At 38.8% G+C, this 14,276-nt stretch overlaps 1 protein-coding gene across 4 annotated transcripts; it reads left to right on the forward strand.

Annotated features, from left to right (window-relative positions):
- Positions 1-1,362: 1,362 nt before the first annotated feature.
- On the forward strand, positions 1,363-13,930 carry si:ch73-233m11.2 (NACHT, LRR and PYD domains-containing protein 12). 4 transcript variants are annotated; one of them, XM_052107976.1, is made up of 10 exons: positions 4,130-4,152; positions 4,222-4,298; positions 5,286-6,870; positions 8,302-8,463; positions 8,652-8,816; positions 8,923-9,096; positions 9,875-10,045; positions 10,283-10,456; positions 11,293-11,460; positions 11,542-13,930. In XM_052107976.1, exons 2-10 carry the CDS (start codon positions 4,268-4,270, stop codon positions 11,609-11,611), a joined length of 2,700 nt encoding a protein of 899 aa, XP_051963936.1. In that variant the 5' UTR covers positions 4,130-4,152; positions 4,222-4,267; the 3' UTR covers positions 11,612-13,930. The 4 variants fall into 4 exon arrangements, with proteins under 4 accessions (XP_051963937.1, XP_051963938.1, XP_051963936.1 ...); XM_052107977.1 differs by lacking the exons at positions 4,130-4,152; positions 4,222-4,298 and adding an exon at positions 1,363-1,586; XM_052107978.1 differs by lacking the exons at positions 4,130-4,152; positions 4,222-4,298 and adding an exon at positions 3,940-3,989.
- The last annotated feature ends 346 nt before the right edge of the window (positions 13,931-14,276 follow it).

The following is a 14,276-nucleotide window of genomic DNA, read 5'->3' on the forward strand; positions in this document are numbered from 1 at the left end:
AGTCCTGCATCCTTGAGTCTTCTCTTTACTGTTGTACATGAAACTGGTGTTGAGCGGGTAGAATTCAATGAAGCTGTCAGCAGAGGACATGTGAGGTGTCTATTTCTCAAACTAGAGACTCTGATGTACTTATCCTCTTGTTTAGTTGTACATCTGGTCTTCCACATCTCTTTCTGTCCTTGTTAGAGCCAGATGTCCTTTGTCTTTGAAGACTGTAGTTACACCTTTTTATGCAATCTTAGCCTCCATTCCTCAAAACAATGATTGACTGATGAGTTTCTAGAGAAATTAATTTCTTTTTTTTTTTGCCATTTTTGACCTAATATTGACCTCAAGACATGCCAGTCTATTACATACTGTGACAACTCAAAAACAAACACAAATACTTGTTAAGCTTCATTTAACGAACCAAATAGCTTTCAGCTGTGTTTGATATAATGGCAAGTGATTAGTCAGTTTATAGTCTCGGCTCTCCCGATGGCCAGTCTGCCCCGATCGGCCACAAAGTGCGTTGGCCCACCTGGAAAATGCTTGGTATGCCACTTTACCAATCCAGCCCTGCTTCTACTGTAAAATCAAACTTTAAACATATACAAACTTAAATATTATTAAATACATTTACTTTGATAATTTAGGCTGAATACATCTTTATTTATACAAATTGGAAGCGTTCAGCCGCGCAGTCAGATTACAACACCGGCACCAGCTGTGCGTAAATTCAAATTTAGCCTGCGTAAATGGACTCTAAGTCACAATTTACGCACTACTAAATATTTAGTCGTTGCCCCATTAAACGTACGTAGGACGTAACTCTACGAATAAACTAAATATTTACGGCAGATTTAGTCCGTGAATAACAAATGGATGGAATGAGATGGCAGCCAGATTAGAGTACACCGATGAGATGAAGATAATGAACCCCAAATTCGTCAACGACGTTTACAAGACAGACATCATCCTTTGGATATTTCGCCTTTTTTCGGTTTGTGACAGTGCAGTTGAGTTTGCTTTCAAGGACTGTTTTGTTCACTTTATATCCCTCAATTAAAATTAGAATTCCTTCGTGACTGAAAATGTTCTTCCTGTTCCTTTTTTCCACCATGTGTTGGCTATGAAAGATATTTTAAATTAAATGTGTAATGTGTTAATATAACTTTTTAGATTGTACGTCTTTGTTTTGACAGTTCACGCAAGGCAGCAGCTTGTAATGATGCGCGCGGTTCCTGTTTACAAATTGGAAGGCTGCTGATTGGATTACAAAAAATACGTCATTCTGTGCGACTACTCATCACATTACGGAGAGTTTACGGCCTACTAGTTGAGTTCTGCATTAAGAACAGCTGGTGGAACCGAATTAAGCACTGACTTTGTTACAAACTAAATAGTAGTTACTAAGCCCTTAGTGTGAGCTTTACGTCCAAACTTACTTGAGAACTTAAGCACAGCTGGTGCAACCCTACCCTGCTGTGTAACAACCGATGACATTCAAGATATTGCTAATCAAATGTTTCCTTGTGTTTTTGTACAGCAATAGATATTTTTGTGAAACAAAAACTCACCAACTGGAATCGTTGAATAATTTGCAGGTAATATTCACAAACATCTTTTTCAATTACTCTAAATGTTTTTATTTTTTTTGGTAAATAATTATGATTTTCTCCGATATAGCCAGTGTCAGCTCTAGCATTTAAACCATGTCAGAGTAATATAGAATGTAATACATACCTGCATTTACCGTTTGTTTTTGTTTGTTATCCTCCAGATGAGCAGATGATGACAGTTTCTTGTTATTGGATGAGAACACAATTCAGCACTCATTCCAAAAATTGGCCTCCGACTAAAATTTTTAAAACATATCCAAGAACTAAAATTAGTAAGTTAGACATGCAACATATCTGTTTTTGTTGCCAAGCCAGCATATCTGACTTAAAACAATTTTAAGGGCTCACTTAAGGGCAGTCCACAGCATTAACAGTGCTTCCACACATTTTGAATGTAATCAGAATGTTGTCAAAGGAATTTTTATTATATGAGATCATACAGAAGGCACATAGTTCAACACAATAATGACCGTAACACCAGCAGCTCAGCTATGTCTGATTCTAACCAGGCTCCCAGTTTGACATTTGAGGCACTTGATGCTCAAGAACATGTTTGTGTGGAAGTGTCTGACATTAGTGGGGTTTGTGATTTGGAAGAAGAGGATATGACCGATAGGGTAGCTCTTTTCCTGGCTAAATTGAAATCAAAGTCTTCACAGACTTTCACTGCTGTGAATTTTACAGTGCAGGAAACATCAAGTCTGTTGTCTGATATTGTCTCCAAGCTTCAGGAAAGAACAATGTCTTTGCTTAAAGATCTTGGACAAGACAAATGCATAGAAGCACAAGAATTGAACAGTCAATTCGAGGCAGATTCTGAGACTTTCAAAGGCTTAGAAACTGAATATAGGCAAATTAAGTATTTTATACAGTCTGGTAACTTCATTCAGCCAGTGGAGGTGGCTTTCCCTGGCATTTCCTATGTTCAGCACACAGATTCCAACAGTGAATTTCAGTGTGTGACACGTTTCAGCGCATTCCACTTAGACCTCTCCTAAAAAGATACTTGGCTTTGGATCTACCAGGCATTATGTCTAAGGTTATTGCATGGCAGAAGCAAGACAGTGGTGCTCTGCAAGACTTTTGTGATGGTGAGCTCTGCAAATTCCATGCCCTGTTCTCCTGTGAAGTCTCTATTGCACATGGTGCATTACCTACTAAAACAGAGGGAGGAGAAGCCCTTCCCATTTGTCTTTGAACTTGGAGTTGGTGGTGAATAGGGAAACCCTAGAAGAGCAGACTCTCCTCAAGGCAGTAGATGTTTGTTTCAAGTACTTTTTTTGCTTTGACACCCACTTTCCAAAACAATGTTGCCCTGCCTGGGAGTTTTTGCAGCAGGTTGTTTATTAGTTGCCTGGTTCCGAAAATTCAACAATTCGCTTTTTGCGTGCCTCCATTTATGCTGCTGAGGACTAAATTAACTAATGCAGGTATTTTGAATCCATGTATGTATCTATTTTGATTTATTTATTTGGTGTATTGTGAATTGGTTTGCTACAATTGAGTAATTCTTGTACATTCTTAATAAGTACTTCCTTGTTCCTAAAATTTAATGAAACATTGTTTGAATAATTTTATGCTGGACTAAATAAATTAAATGTTAAATAAAAATATTGATAGTATATATTTAATTTGATATTCTGTAAAATAGCTATTTGCTATTATTTTGTAATCCTAAAACATAGTTTTTTAATAGTGTTTTAATTTTCTGCCTGATTCAGAATAAAATGATCATTATTGCTGGCCATATACTAATTAAATAAAATGCTTTCATGTCGTACATGTATACTGTTTTGTTTATTTGGAATTTTGTGAAACATGTTTTTTTTTTTTTTTAAATATATAAGCATAACATGCTTATTACTATTTTTAGTAGTTGTAGATTATCTAAAATAAAGAACCTTTAAAAAGTAGTCTCTTTAACCCAGCGTTGTGTCAAGAAACAACCCAGCAAGCTGAGTCAAAAATAACCCAGCATGTGTTCTGTCCAATATTTACCCAGCACTGGGTTACCAAATAACCCCGCAATCATTATTTTTAACCCATCATTTTTACAGTGCCTATGCTGTTGTCATGTATCAAACGAATACACATGAGCGGCCAACACATTAGCTAAATAATGAGTCACATAAAACATTAGTTCAAAATGAACGAGTTGTTCATGAACGACCCATCACTACTCTATGGAGTACTTGGGTTAACATGATCCCCAGATGATCAATAACACAATTGCGGCTTTGTAGGCCCTACACATTATTTATTTACAGAGCGTTTTGTGTGTTCCTATGAGGTTAATCTTTAATAAATTAGTTTATATTTGTTCCTTAATGGCCGTGACATTTTGAAGAGTTGGTCTGACAAAGCAGCACCATTTAAATGGGTAAATATGTAAGTACAAATAGCCAGACATTCTGTATTATATGTTACTGTTTGGCCAAGTTTAATAAGGAGGTTCTCAGGAAGTACAGTGGTTATGATTCAGTTTATTGCACACTCAGCCTGCTTCCTCATTCTAATCTCTCCGGACGCAAGAGCAACACACACGCTGAAGGTATCTTATAAATAGTCATCGAAATAGACTTCTTTCATAGTTGAAAAATACCAGGATTTCTCTTTTCAGACTCAAGATTTAGACACCACTGATAGACATATCTGGATCTTCAGCAATGCAGCAAAGTGCCTCTGACATTACTCGCGGTGAGCACAAACAGTTTCAGTTTTAACTTTGAAACCTTTTCCCCCAGTTTTTCCACCCACTTATTGACAAACAAACAGACAGACATTTGAAACCTCTTTGTTATTCAACTGTTATTTTCTTATTATGTATACATAGATAGATATACACACAAACAGATGAACAGCTAGATAGGCTGACAGATTATTATTATTGAACATAAGCCAATCATTGGCATACAGTTCACAGCTATCCATTTCACAAGTGAATTTGTCAATCAGTTCGAGATTTATTATGAGGGCTTGTTTAAGCTTCCTCAGACATGCTTGTGTAGCATCTCGGGTGTGTTGCGTCATAAACATAACATTTTTAGATCACTGTGTCAAGTTAAATATAGTTTAATTCTTAGAACACATCTTGAGATCCCTTAGTTTGGATTTGCACTCCATCAAGTGTTTTGAACGCAAGAACGTAACGCATGTTTGTGTTGTTTTGTCTGCTGAAGGGTTGTTTTGTTCACTGTATAAACTGCACATTGCCCATACACATTGCTGAAGTTTCACTTACTGCCCTCTGGAGTAAACCGGTGGTACTACAAGCTTGCATTTCTCAGGAATCCTCCTTATTAAGGTCCGGGGGCATTGTGATTAATTGCGCAATTTTTTTTTCCAATTAATCTCACTGAATTAATGCGTTAAATCGACAGCCGTAATACATACATACCAATCAGCCACGACATTAAAACCACCTGCCTAATATTGTGTAGGTCCCCTCATGCCTCCAAAACAGCACCAACTCATCATAATTGTACAGAGTGGTTATCTGAGTTACCGTAGACTTTGTCAGTTTGAACCAGTCTGACCATTCTCTGTTGACCTCTCTCATCAACAAGGCATTTCCGTTCACAGAACTGCCGCTCATTACGATAGATTTTTTTGGAGTGTGTCAAGCTAGCACATATTGAAATTATTCTGTAATCACTTCTTTATGGTATATTTCCTCTTTCACAGACATGCAGGAGTTGCATAAGGAAGTCTTAAGAAACTTTGTGCTCAACTCAACTCTGCCTAATTCACTGTTAGGAGGTCAACCTGCACAAGACGTGATCCAGAGAGGTCACTACACACCCCTCTCAGTGTGTGCGTTTGAGCGCAACTTTGATGAGGTGAAGAGAGGGGATTTGGAAACTTTAGAAGATGTCATGTCTCGAGAATTTTCACCAGGATCTGAAGGACGTAGAGTTGTTCTTCATGGCGGTACTGGAATGGGTAAGACTACAGCAGTTGAAAAGATTATTTGGGATTGGACATCTGGCACACGTCTGCAACATTACACACTTTTGCTGCGGGTGAGTGTTGAGGAGCTGAGCACTCTTGGAGAGAAAACCGATAGTTTGAGTAGCATATTGATCCGCACACACCCTCACCTCTCCCCAGAGTCCCTTGTTCTTGCCCTACAGAGGCCTCAGTCATTGCTTCTTTTGCTTGATGGGCTGAAGAGATTCCCAAACTTACTATCTGCTCCACCACCCTCCTCTAGTTTTATCTGTGATGTACAACATCAAGCATCTGGCACCGTCTTGCTGTGCAGTGTGCTTCATGGCTCTCTGCTTCCAGGTGTCTCAATGCTGGTTACATCCACAGAGCCAATCGACATCAAGTCATTGAGGAGCTTTGAGATCCATGGGTTCTCCAAGACCCAGAGGAGAATGTTCTTCCAGCAGTTCTTTGGTGATGGAAGCCAAGCAGAGAGACTTTTCTGGCACAGTGAGCAAGCATTGGGAGTGTACGAGCAGTGTTTTTGTCCGTCTTTCTGCTGGACACTTTGCAGCGTTTTTAAAACTCAGTTTGAGAGAAAAGAAACCCTACCTGAAACTCTTACCCATCTCTTCAGCATCATTACAAACATGCTTCTGCAAAAACAGAAGATGAATTTCGAGCAAAGCAGAGAGCTCGTGTCTGGTCTGAGCAAACTTGCTTTTACAAAATCTACCAAAAGTGAGGTCATACACTGCGGCCTGCAATCTTTTTTGCACTCTCCATTTCTGCCTGCTTTTCTGTGCATCAATGGTGATGTCACTTCCCCTGATACCACATTCTCCTTCCTGTCTCCAGTGATGCAAGTGTTCTTAATGGCTGTCTCCTTTTATATCGGCCAATCAGACATGATCAAAGAGGCCCTGGGGGAGTGCACGGATCTGTACTACACTTTCCTTGCAGGATTGTCAGACTCTGGTCAACGTAAGCCGATTGAAGACTCCGTGGGCAGCTTCGATGAAAGCCGCATCTCTGAGTTCTCTCAATGGATGGTGGGCACAGCTTCCACAGTGTTGCCAGGTTTTGATAAAAAGCAACACTTCCATGTCTTTCGTCTTCTGCTCCACACACGCAGCTCCAGTCTGGTCAAAGAAAGCATCAGCAAGTCCCCGTGGAGGCATATGAGTTACAGTGACTTGCAGGAGTCAGACTGCACTGCACTGTCATATGCAGTGAGTTGCGTGGGAGAGCTGGAACACATGAACCTGTATGGGGCACACCTTACAGATGAGCAGGCAGAGAGACTCCTACCAGCATTACGGCTGTCGAAGAGCATTGGGTGAGTCAGACATTTTGAAATGTTACTTGATGGTTGATATGGTACTTGATATGTGACATAGGTGTCGGCAGAGGATGAACGTTATCAGTCCACATTATTTCAACCTTAGTTAAAAAAAAAAAAAAATCAACAACAAATTTCTGGTGAAGAACTACCTACCATGATCCTAAGAATCATGGAAAAAGAGCTCCGCAACAATCACCCACTTCCATGTCATACTGTGAATGATGCAAATGTGTCTCCCTACACTCTCAAACAACTTATATTTTGAAATATACTATAGTAACAAGGATAAAATGGGAAAGAAGGCGGCGGGAACCGGTTGAACCGTCAAAGTAATATTTTAATTTAAACTTAAGCAAAAAGACACAAAATATAAACACACACACAGCAGCTGCATGTGGCGCTCTCTCTCAAACTGCTGCATCCCGCTGCACTTATCCCTCTCCTCGGCTGATTATCCCGATTGGGGGCCGGTCATGCGTAGTCACGGCCCGGCCCCGCTCCTCGTCACAACTATGAAATATATTGTTTTTACACATCAACATCTTTAAATCGATAGCTTTATTTTTTTTCATAAATGTAAATTCGATAATGTCATTCTTAATGCTTCATGGGATTGTAGTTAACACAGTACACAGTCTTGTACTTTTGTCTTTTTGTCCACTGGTTGGTTTGGTTCATGGCTTTAAACATTTATGAAATCCTTATGGAAGAAATTAATGAGAAAAATACTTCCAGAACCAAGACGGTTGAAAAAAAATGGGTGGGCATTGTTGAGCTACTGTATATTATGGGAAGAAGGCATGCCAGACTTACACTTGATAATAAAAAAATAAATAACCATAAAAAAAATAAAGCAAAAGCATGCACATCCAATGGCAAAAATGCTCAGTTTAGAAAAGCTTTGTTTGAAGCTATATGCTCTTGTAGAAGATAAAGTCATAGATATTTTTGGTCTGTTTTCCCAAAAGAAAGACTGTAACTTTCAAATGTCTATATCTTCTTAAAGTTTATTTGGTCAACTTTTAAGAGTACACTATAAGCAGAACTAGTAGACATGGACTGTGTAAGAGGGTTAAGGGAAAGGAGGAGGCGAGAGCCAGATTGACAATATAAATAATAGTTTAATGATAAACTGAACCAAAAACACACAAACATAAACACACAGAGCAGCTGCCTGTAATTCTCTCTCTCTCTCTCTCTCTCTCTCTCTCTCTCTCTCTCTCTCGAACATTTAACACAGGCCGCCTTTATCCCTTGCGTGCCCCCATCAGGCTGATTGGGGACCGGCGCCCAGCCCCACCCTTCACTGGACTGAAAGCTACAAATCCCCAACTCTGATTTCACTGAACTTAAAGTGTGTCTTGATTAAGGGCACGATAGTGATAGTTCTTGGATCACTCATGCATAATTTTTTTATCTTGTCAGTCTGTCGCAAAGTCATCTCAGTCTGGGTGCCATCACTCACCTGGCAACAGCGCTAGCTAAGGGGAGAGCGACTGCGCTGGATTTGTCCAACGCCAGACTGGAACATGGAGCAGTCGAAATAATATGTGATTCACTCACAAACTCCACGCTGCAGTCACTAAAGTAAGATCATTTGATCTGTATGGGCTTTTATCTGCCTTTATTAGAACAGTATCAGACAGCAAAAATTCCCTGAGTGGTCTCAGACTTTTGGACCCCACTATACAGTATATCACTATATTATAATATTCTTAGTGTGAGGGCTTTTGCTGTTAAGATATGTCATCACTGGTCTAACCTTTTATTTTTAGGTTTTGTGCATGTTCGTTGACTGCTGCTGATTGTGAAGCACTGGCTGGGATGCTCTCTGGAGGCTCTACGCTGCGTGTGCTGGATCTGTTCGGTAATGATCTGCAGGATCAAGGACTCATTCAGCTGAGCAGTGTGCTGGGGAACTGCACACTACATGAAATCAAGTACACTTACACTATTTATGCAATCATCACTCTCTTCATTCAATAGGATGTAGACAGGCTGCATACTACAGCTGCAATCAAAGTTTTTGTTGAATGTATTTTGCAGTTTGGATCTTTGCTCTCTGACTCATGCATCCATGTCTGCATTATCGTCAGCTCTGACCAGTGGTTATTCAGAGCTTAAGACACTAAATCTGTCAAGGAACGCAGTGACTGATGATGGAATGGACTTGATCTCAAAGGCCTTACAGACGTCCCAGTGCCGTCTCAACACTTTGAAGTACCTGACACACACACATAAACACTCTAAACCACAGACTAAAACTATTTTTAGTATTTTGAATATGCAATATGCTAAATAAAATTATTTATTTTTCATTCTGGTTCTGGGTTTCCGCAGCATCCTTTCAAAATTATAACCGGTTAGAAGGGGAAACAAAGGTTAATAAAGTTTTTAAATTTTTTTTTTAAATAACAGTACTATGTGCTACGGGTAATATAACAGTTGCAGTGTTGCCAGATCTTGTAAGAGAATCAAGAGGCATTGTCTAAAAAAACTAGCTCAACATAAGAGACTTGCTTCACCCAAAAAATACCCTAAAAAAACTATTCTGTCACACTGTGAACCAAAACAAAAAAGATTGTTTTTGGTTTTCGTATTTTTTCCTTGAACCGTTTTAGTCCCTATTCTATCGTTTACCCAAAACGTATTATTCCATCAACAATTACTCACTCTCATGATGTTTTAAACCTCTATGGAATTTTTTTGATATTCTGTGGAACCCAAAAATAGATGTTAGGCAGAATGTCAGTCTCAGTCAATGTTCACTTTCATTGCATCTTTTTTCCATTCCAAAAAGTGAATTTGACAGGCTATCATTCTCCCTTTGTTTTCCACAAATGAAATTCATGGGTGTGGAACAGCGTGGCAGTGTGTAAAGGATGACAGAATTTTGATGTGTAAAGGATGACAGAAATATTCCTTTAATTGTAGACATTCAATACAAATTTTGAAGTTAGGGAATTTCATTTGATTGATGATGTGGTCTTTATTGCAGCGTGAATGACTGCGAGTTGACTGGCTCATGCTGCTCCTCTCTGGCAGCTGCCCTCCAATCAGAACACTGCAATCTGACTGAACTGGAACTGTCCGTGAATGAGCTCGGCCAATCAGGAATGCTAATATGTGAAGCCCTGAAAGCTCCAAATTGTATGCTGGAAAAACTGGGGTATATATGAGTTGCACATATATATATATATATACATATATACATATATATATACATATATATATATATGAGCGCACAATAAGATTAAGGCAGAAATCTATAAAAGTTTTTTTTAAAGCTAAACAAATTTAGATGTCATGTCAAAAACCACTTATATAAGTCTCAAGAAAAAGTGCAAAATTTTCTCAGGAGGACTGTTAATGATGTAAGAATTAAGCAATGTGTGTTTTACTGTAGAATGGCAAGATGTGAGTTGACTGTGGAGGTGTTTCGAGAAATGGAGAGTGTTTTGACATCTGGCATGTCACAGCTTGTCAGTCTCACTGTAGGACTCAACGCAGTGGGCGATACTGGAGCCAAACACATGTGGGGGGCACTAAGACACAAAAACTGCAAACTACAGCACCTGGAGTGAGTAATCCCCATACACACACACACTGGGAACAGCAGTGCAGAGTGTACACATAGAGCAGCTACAGCAAAAAAAAAATTTTATTCCATGGACACAAAGGAACACATTTTGAAGAAATGTGCTGGAAGCTCCTTTCCATACAATTAGTGATGTCACAAGTACTGGTACTTCAGTACCAATTGGTAAAATAAAAAAAGATGTAATGATACCAGAGTTTCTGCAGTACAGGTAGTACCAATATTGGTATCGGTACTGGTTTCATTTTTACTCTTATCGGTACCGACAACTGAAAATTTGGTATTGTGACAAAACTATTTGCAATCAATGGGGAATGAGGTTTTCAAGTAAAAAAAAAACATGCAAAAGCAACATTAAAGTATCATGAATGTAGTCTATTCCATGTGTGCACCATATTCCAAGTCTTCTGAAGTTGTGTGATAGGTACAATATGTTAGATCATTGAGTGAGTTGAGCTCGAGAACTTCATCAGTCCGATTTAAAAGAACGAATCAATCAATTAATTCACTATTAATTCACAAATTGTACATGGCTACTTCTCTCATGAACATAATAAAGAGAGCTAGAGCGGATGTCAAGATATTCAGTGAATAACTTAAATATGAGTCTTTCTCAATCAGATCATTTGGCTTCAGAACATTTGGAATGTAGCACTCAAGTTGCATGGCCAAATTGTAAAGGTGCTTCTGACAATTTTGGAGCTTTACAGCCCCAGTCTCCATTCACTATCATCATATGGAAAATATTTTGGGGTGAACTGTCCCTTTAAACTGCACCTAATGGTGTACACTATTCCTGTGTTGTCTTGTTTTTGCAGTCTGGAGATGTTGTCACTGACTGATGCTTGCGTTGAGGAGTTATGTGAATCCGTTACAGCCAGCAGCACTTTATCGACTCTCAGCCTGAAAATCAACGGCCTGACAGACTCCTCTGTACCACAGTTGGTCAAATTAATGCAGGATCATCCAATCATGAGCGAGCTAAAGTAAGTTCAGTCTAGAAATGTTCATACACTCTCGTCATACTTATGTCATAACATACTTAGAAAACTCATATTTTTCTCCAGTCTGCAGTATAATGACTTCAGTGAGGATGTTTTTGAATTGATGGAAACCTGCCCAAAAATCCGTTACTAGAGAAAAAACTTCAGGTTGGGAACATCTGGACATTTATTCTGCTAAGCAGTACTGGAACCACTTTGAGAAAAGGACCGTCTTTACTCTTTTGATTTGATTTATCATTGGACTGTCATTATTGTGGTTCTTTTGCATACTGTACAACCCCCAAAATGCATTTAATTCAGAACATCTGACTTAAAGAAATGGACACTTGGAACTTAAAGTTACAGTATAATGATGTATTTAACAGTACATGTTGAGAACATTATTCCGGACTAATCCACTCTCAGAATTGATGGGAACAGCTTTGGAGGCACTTAGAGAGGACGGTCAGTTTGGCATTTGATGTTTTTCTTCAGAATAAAGCTGTTGTATACAAAATTTGAACTGAGAACCAATAATGACATGACCTCACAGTATTATACAGCAGTGAGTGCCATCTAGGGATGTCATACATCTTTGGTAGCTCTCAGTGTTGCACACACACCCTGCTGAAAAGAGGTAGAACAGCATGAATTTCCATGCTGGTTTGGTGTTGGTCTTGCTGGTTATGCTATGCAATAGTTAGCATAGTTACGCTTTTCACTAGCAAAACATTGCATATTTGCTGGTAAATCTGGTCCACCAAATACATTTAGCTGGTTAAGTTAGATAAGCAAAAGTTCACCCCAAAATGTACAATTGCAAAATGTAGTATACAAGTCGTATGTACAATTTTAATGGTGATTTTTCATCCTTTTTAAAGCGTGATCGCCCCTAATCACATTATGCTTTAAATTAAATGGAAAACAGCAGCCTGGACATTCTGCAGAACTTCTGCCTTTGTGTTCAATGAAGAATGAACGGCATATGGGTGTGGAAAGACATGAGGGTGAGTGAACAATGACAACATTTTGATGGGGGATGAGCTATTGCTTTAAGAAGCCTGGTGACACACCAGAATGCAAAGCACAACATATTTTGGTGACCAGCAGTGCTGTCCTTTTTCAGCAAAGCACACACACCTACCACATACAAATGCTGCACATTGCAACACTCACACATGTATTTATAACTCTAAACCTGCACTTCTTTAACTGATGTTCTGCAAGCAGTGGATGAACCAAACAACCCAACAGGACGACCCTCGTAACAGGTCTCGTACACTGTATTAAACAGAGGAAACCTGCAAGGACAAGATGTGTTCAAATGTGTCCCATTTCAAATACCCTTTTGTGTAAATGCAGAAAATAGTACTAAAAAACTTTGAGTCTTGTCCAGTAAGCATTTGTTTTCAAGTATGGTGTGGACTTCAGCAGCTGTGGCAGGACTATGCAGTTTCTGGCCATTCAGCATTTCCTTTTCAAGCTCCTCAAGAGACAGAAACACAGAGAATCTGATGACAATTTACACTGAGAGAGATAAATTAGTAATTGTTTGCTAAGGCTCATACTTTGGGGTTTGTTTAAATCCCTACATTTTAAACGGATGCATGTAACGTTCTACTGTTTGTGCAACGGAGTACAGACATGAATGACACCTCAAACCATGCAGCTTGTTGTGGAGAGGTGTGCTGTTACTTTTCTAAGCAATCAGACTTCAAAGAAACAGATCAATATTTTTAAGTCCTTTTTTACTATAAATCCCCACATTCAAACAGCCCTCCTAAGCCCTCTTTCCTCAGAGTTTTTATTTTGTTTTTGCCGATTTGCATTTTTCATGCATATCGCCACCTAATGGGCAGGGAGGAAAATCTATAGTAAAAAATGAATTAAAGGTGAAGTGTGTAACTTTATTGATGTCGAAATACTTTGTACAATCCCAGTTTATTGTACTATAAGTAAGCCATTTGTGGGTTTACCTCTCCCACTGAGCCTCCCAGGCACAATCAAAACACTCCAGAAGAAAGAGAGTGCATGCCAATATGAAACAATGTTTGCAAGCTATTTTATATATATTATTCTATAATATATTCTATAATTTGACATTCCAAGTGATTTATCCCACTAGATAAATCCACTGGGGAATTGACCATTTAAAATTAAACTACCTGTAGAAATTTAATTGGATTTATTTATAATTTTTTATATATTTTATTTGATTGGTCTTTGATTTGGGCTCACCAATGGTGGTCTCACAAATGTCTTGTCCACCACCTCATGGCGATATTTGCTCCCATCCTCAACACACTTGTATTATTGCCGAGCTTCTCTTGAATTACCATGGAGATAAGCTTCAGTCCATCAGGTCCTTGATCTACCCCCTAAACACACACATGCGGAGTCATTATTTCTGCTATCTGTGTCAAATGTGAGTCTTGTGATCTAAGAATGCATTTTTTTTTAAAAAGAACATACAAATGACATTCACTGTAAAATAAAATAAAAATTCTGTTAATCAGTATTTTTGTCTTGTTTTCCAGCAACATCCTTAAAACAAGATAAAGCAAAAAATATGTAAGATTAGACATGTTTTCAGAGAATATATGGTAAATGGTCTGCACTTATATAGCACCTTTTTAACCTTAGCGGTATTCAAAGTGCTTTACACTGCATCTCATTCACACACATTCACACACCAATGACGGCAGAGCTGCCATGCAAGACGGTAGCCTGCAATTGGGAGCAACTTGGGGTTCAGTGTCTTGCCCAAGGACACTTCAGCATGTGGAGTCATGTGGGCCGGGAATCGAACCACCAACACT

This window comes from Xyrauchen texanus, chromosome 37 (assembly GCF_025860055.1).
Source record: "Xyrauchen texanus isolate HMW12.3.18 chromosome 37, RBS_HiC_50CHRs, whole genome shotgun sequence".
Classification (NCBI taxonomy): Eukaryota; Metazoa; Chordata; class Actinopteri; order Cypriniformes; family Catostomidae; genus Xyrauchen; species Xyrauchen texanus.

Excerpts from the sequence above, each read along its gene's own strand:
- si:ch73-233m11.2 (XM_052107976.1), top strand. The coding sequence starts at position 4,268 with ATGCAGCAAAGTGCCTCTGACATTACTCGCG. Across the intron at positions 6,871-8,301 it reads CGGCTGTCGAAGAGCATTGG|TCTGTCGCAAAGTCATCTCA; the intron begins GTGAGTCAGACA and ends TTATCTTGTCAG. Across the intron at positions 10,046-10,282 it reads TGTATGCTGGAAAAACTGGG|AATGGCAAGATGTGAGTTGA; the intron begins GTATATATGAGT and ends GTTTTACTGTAG.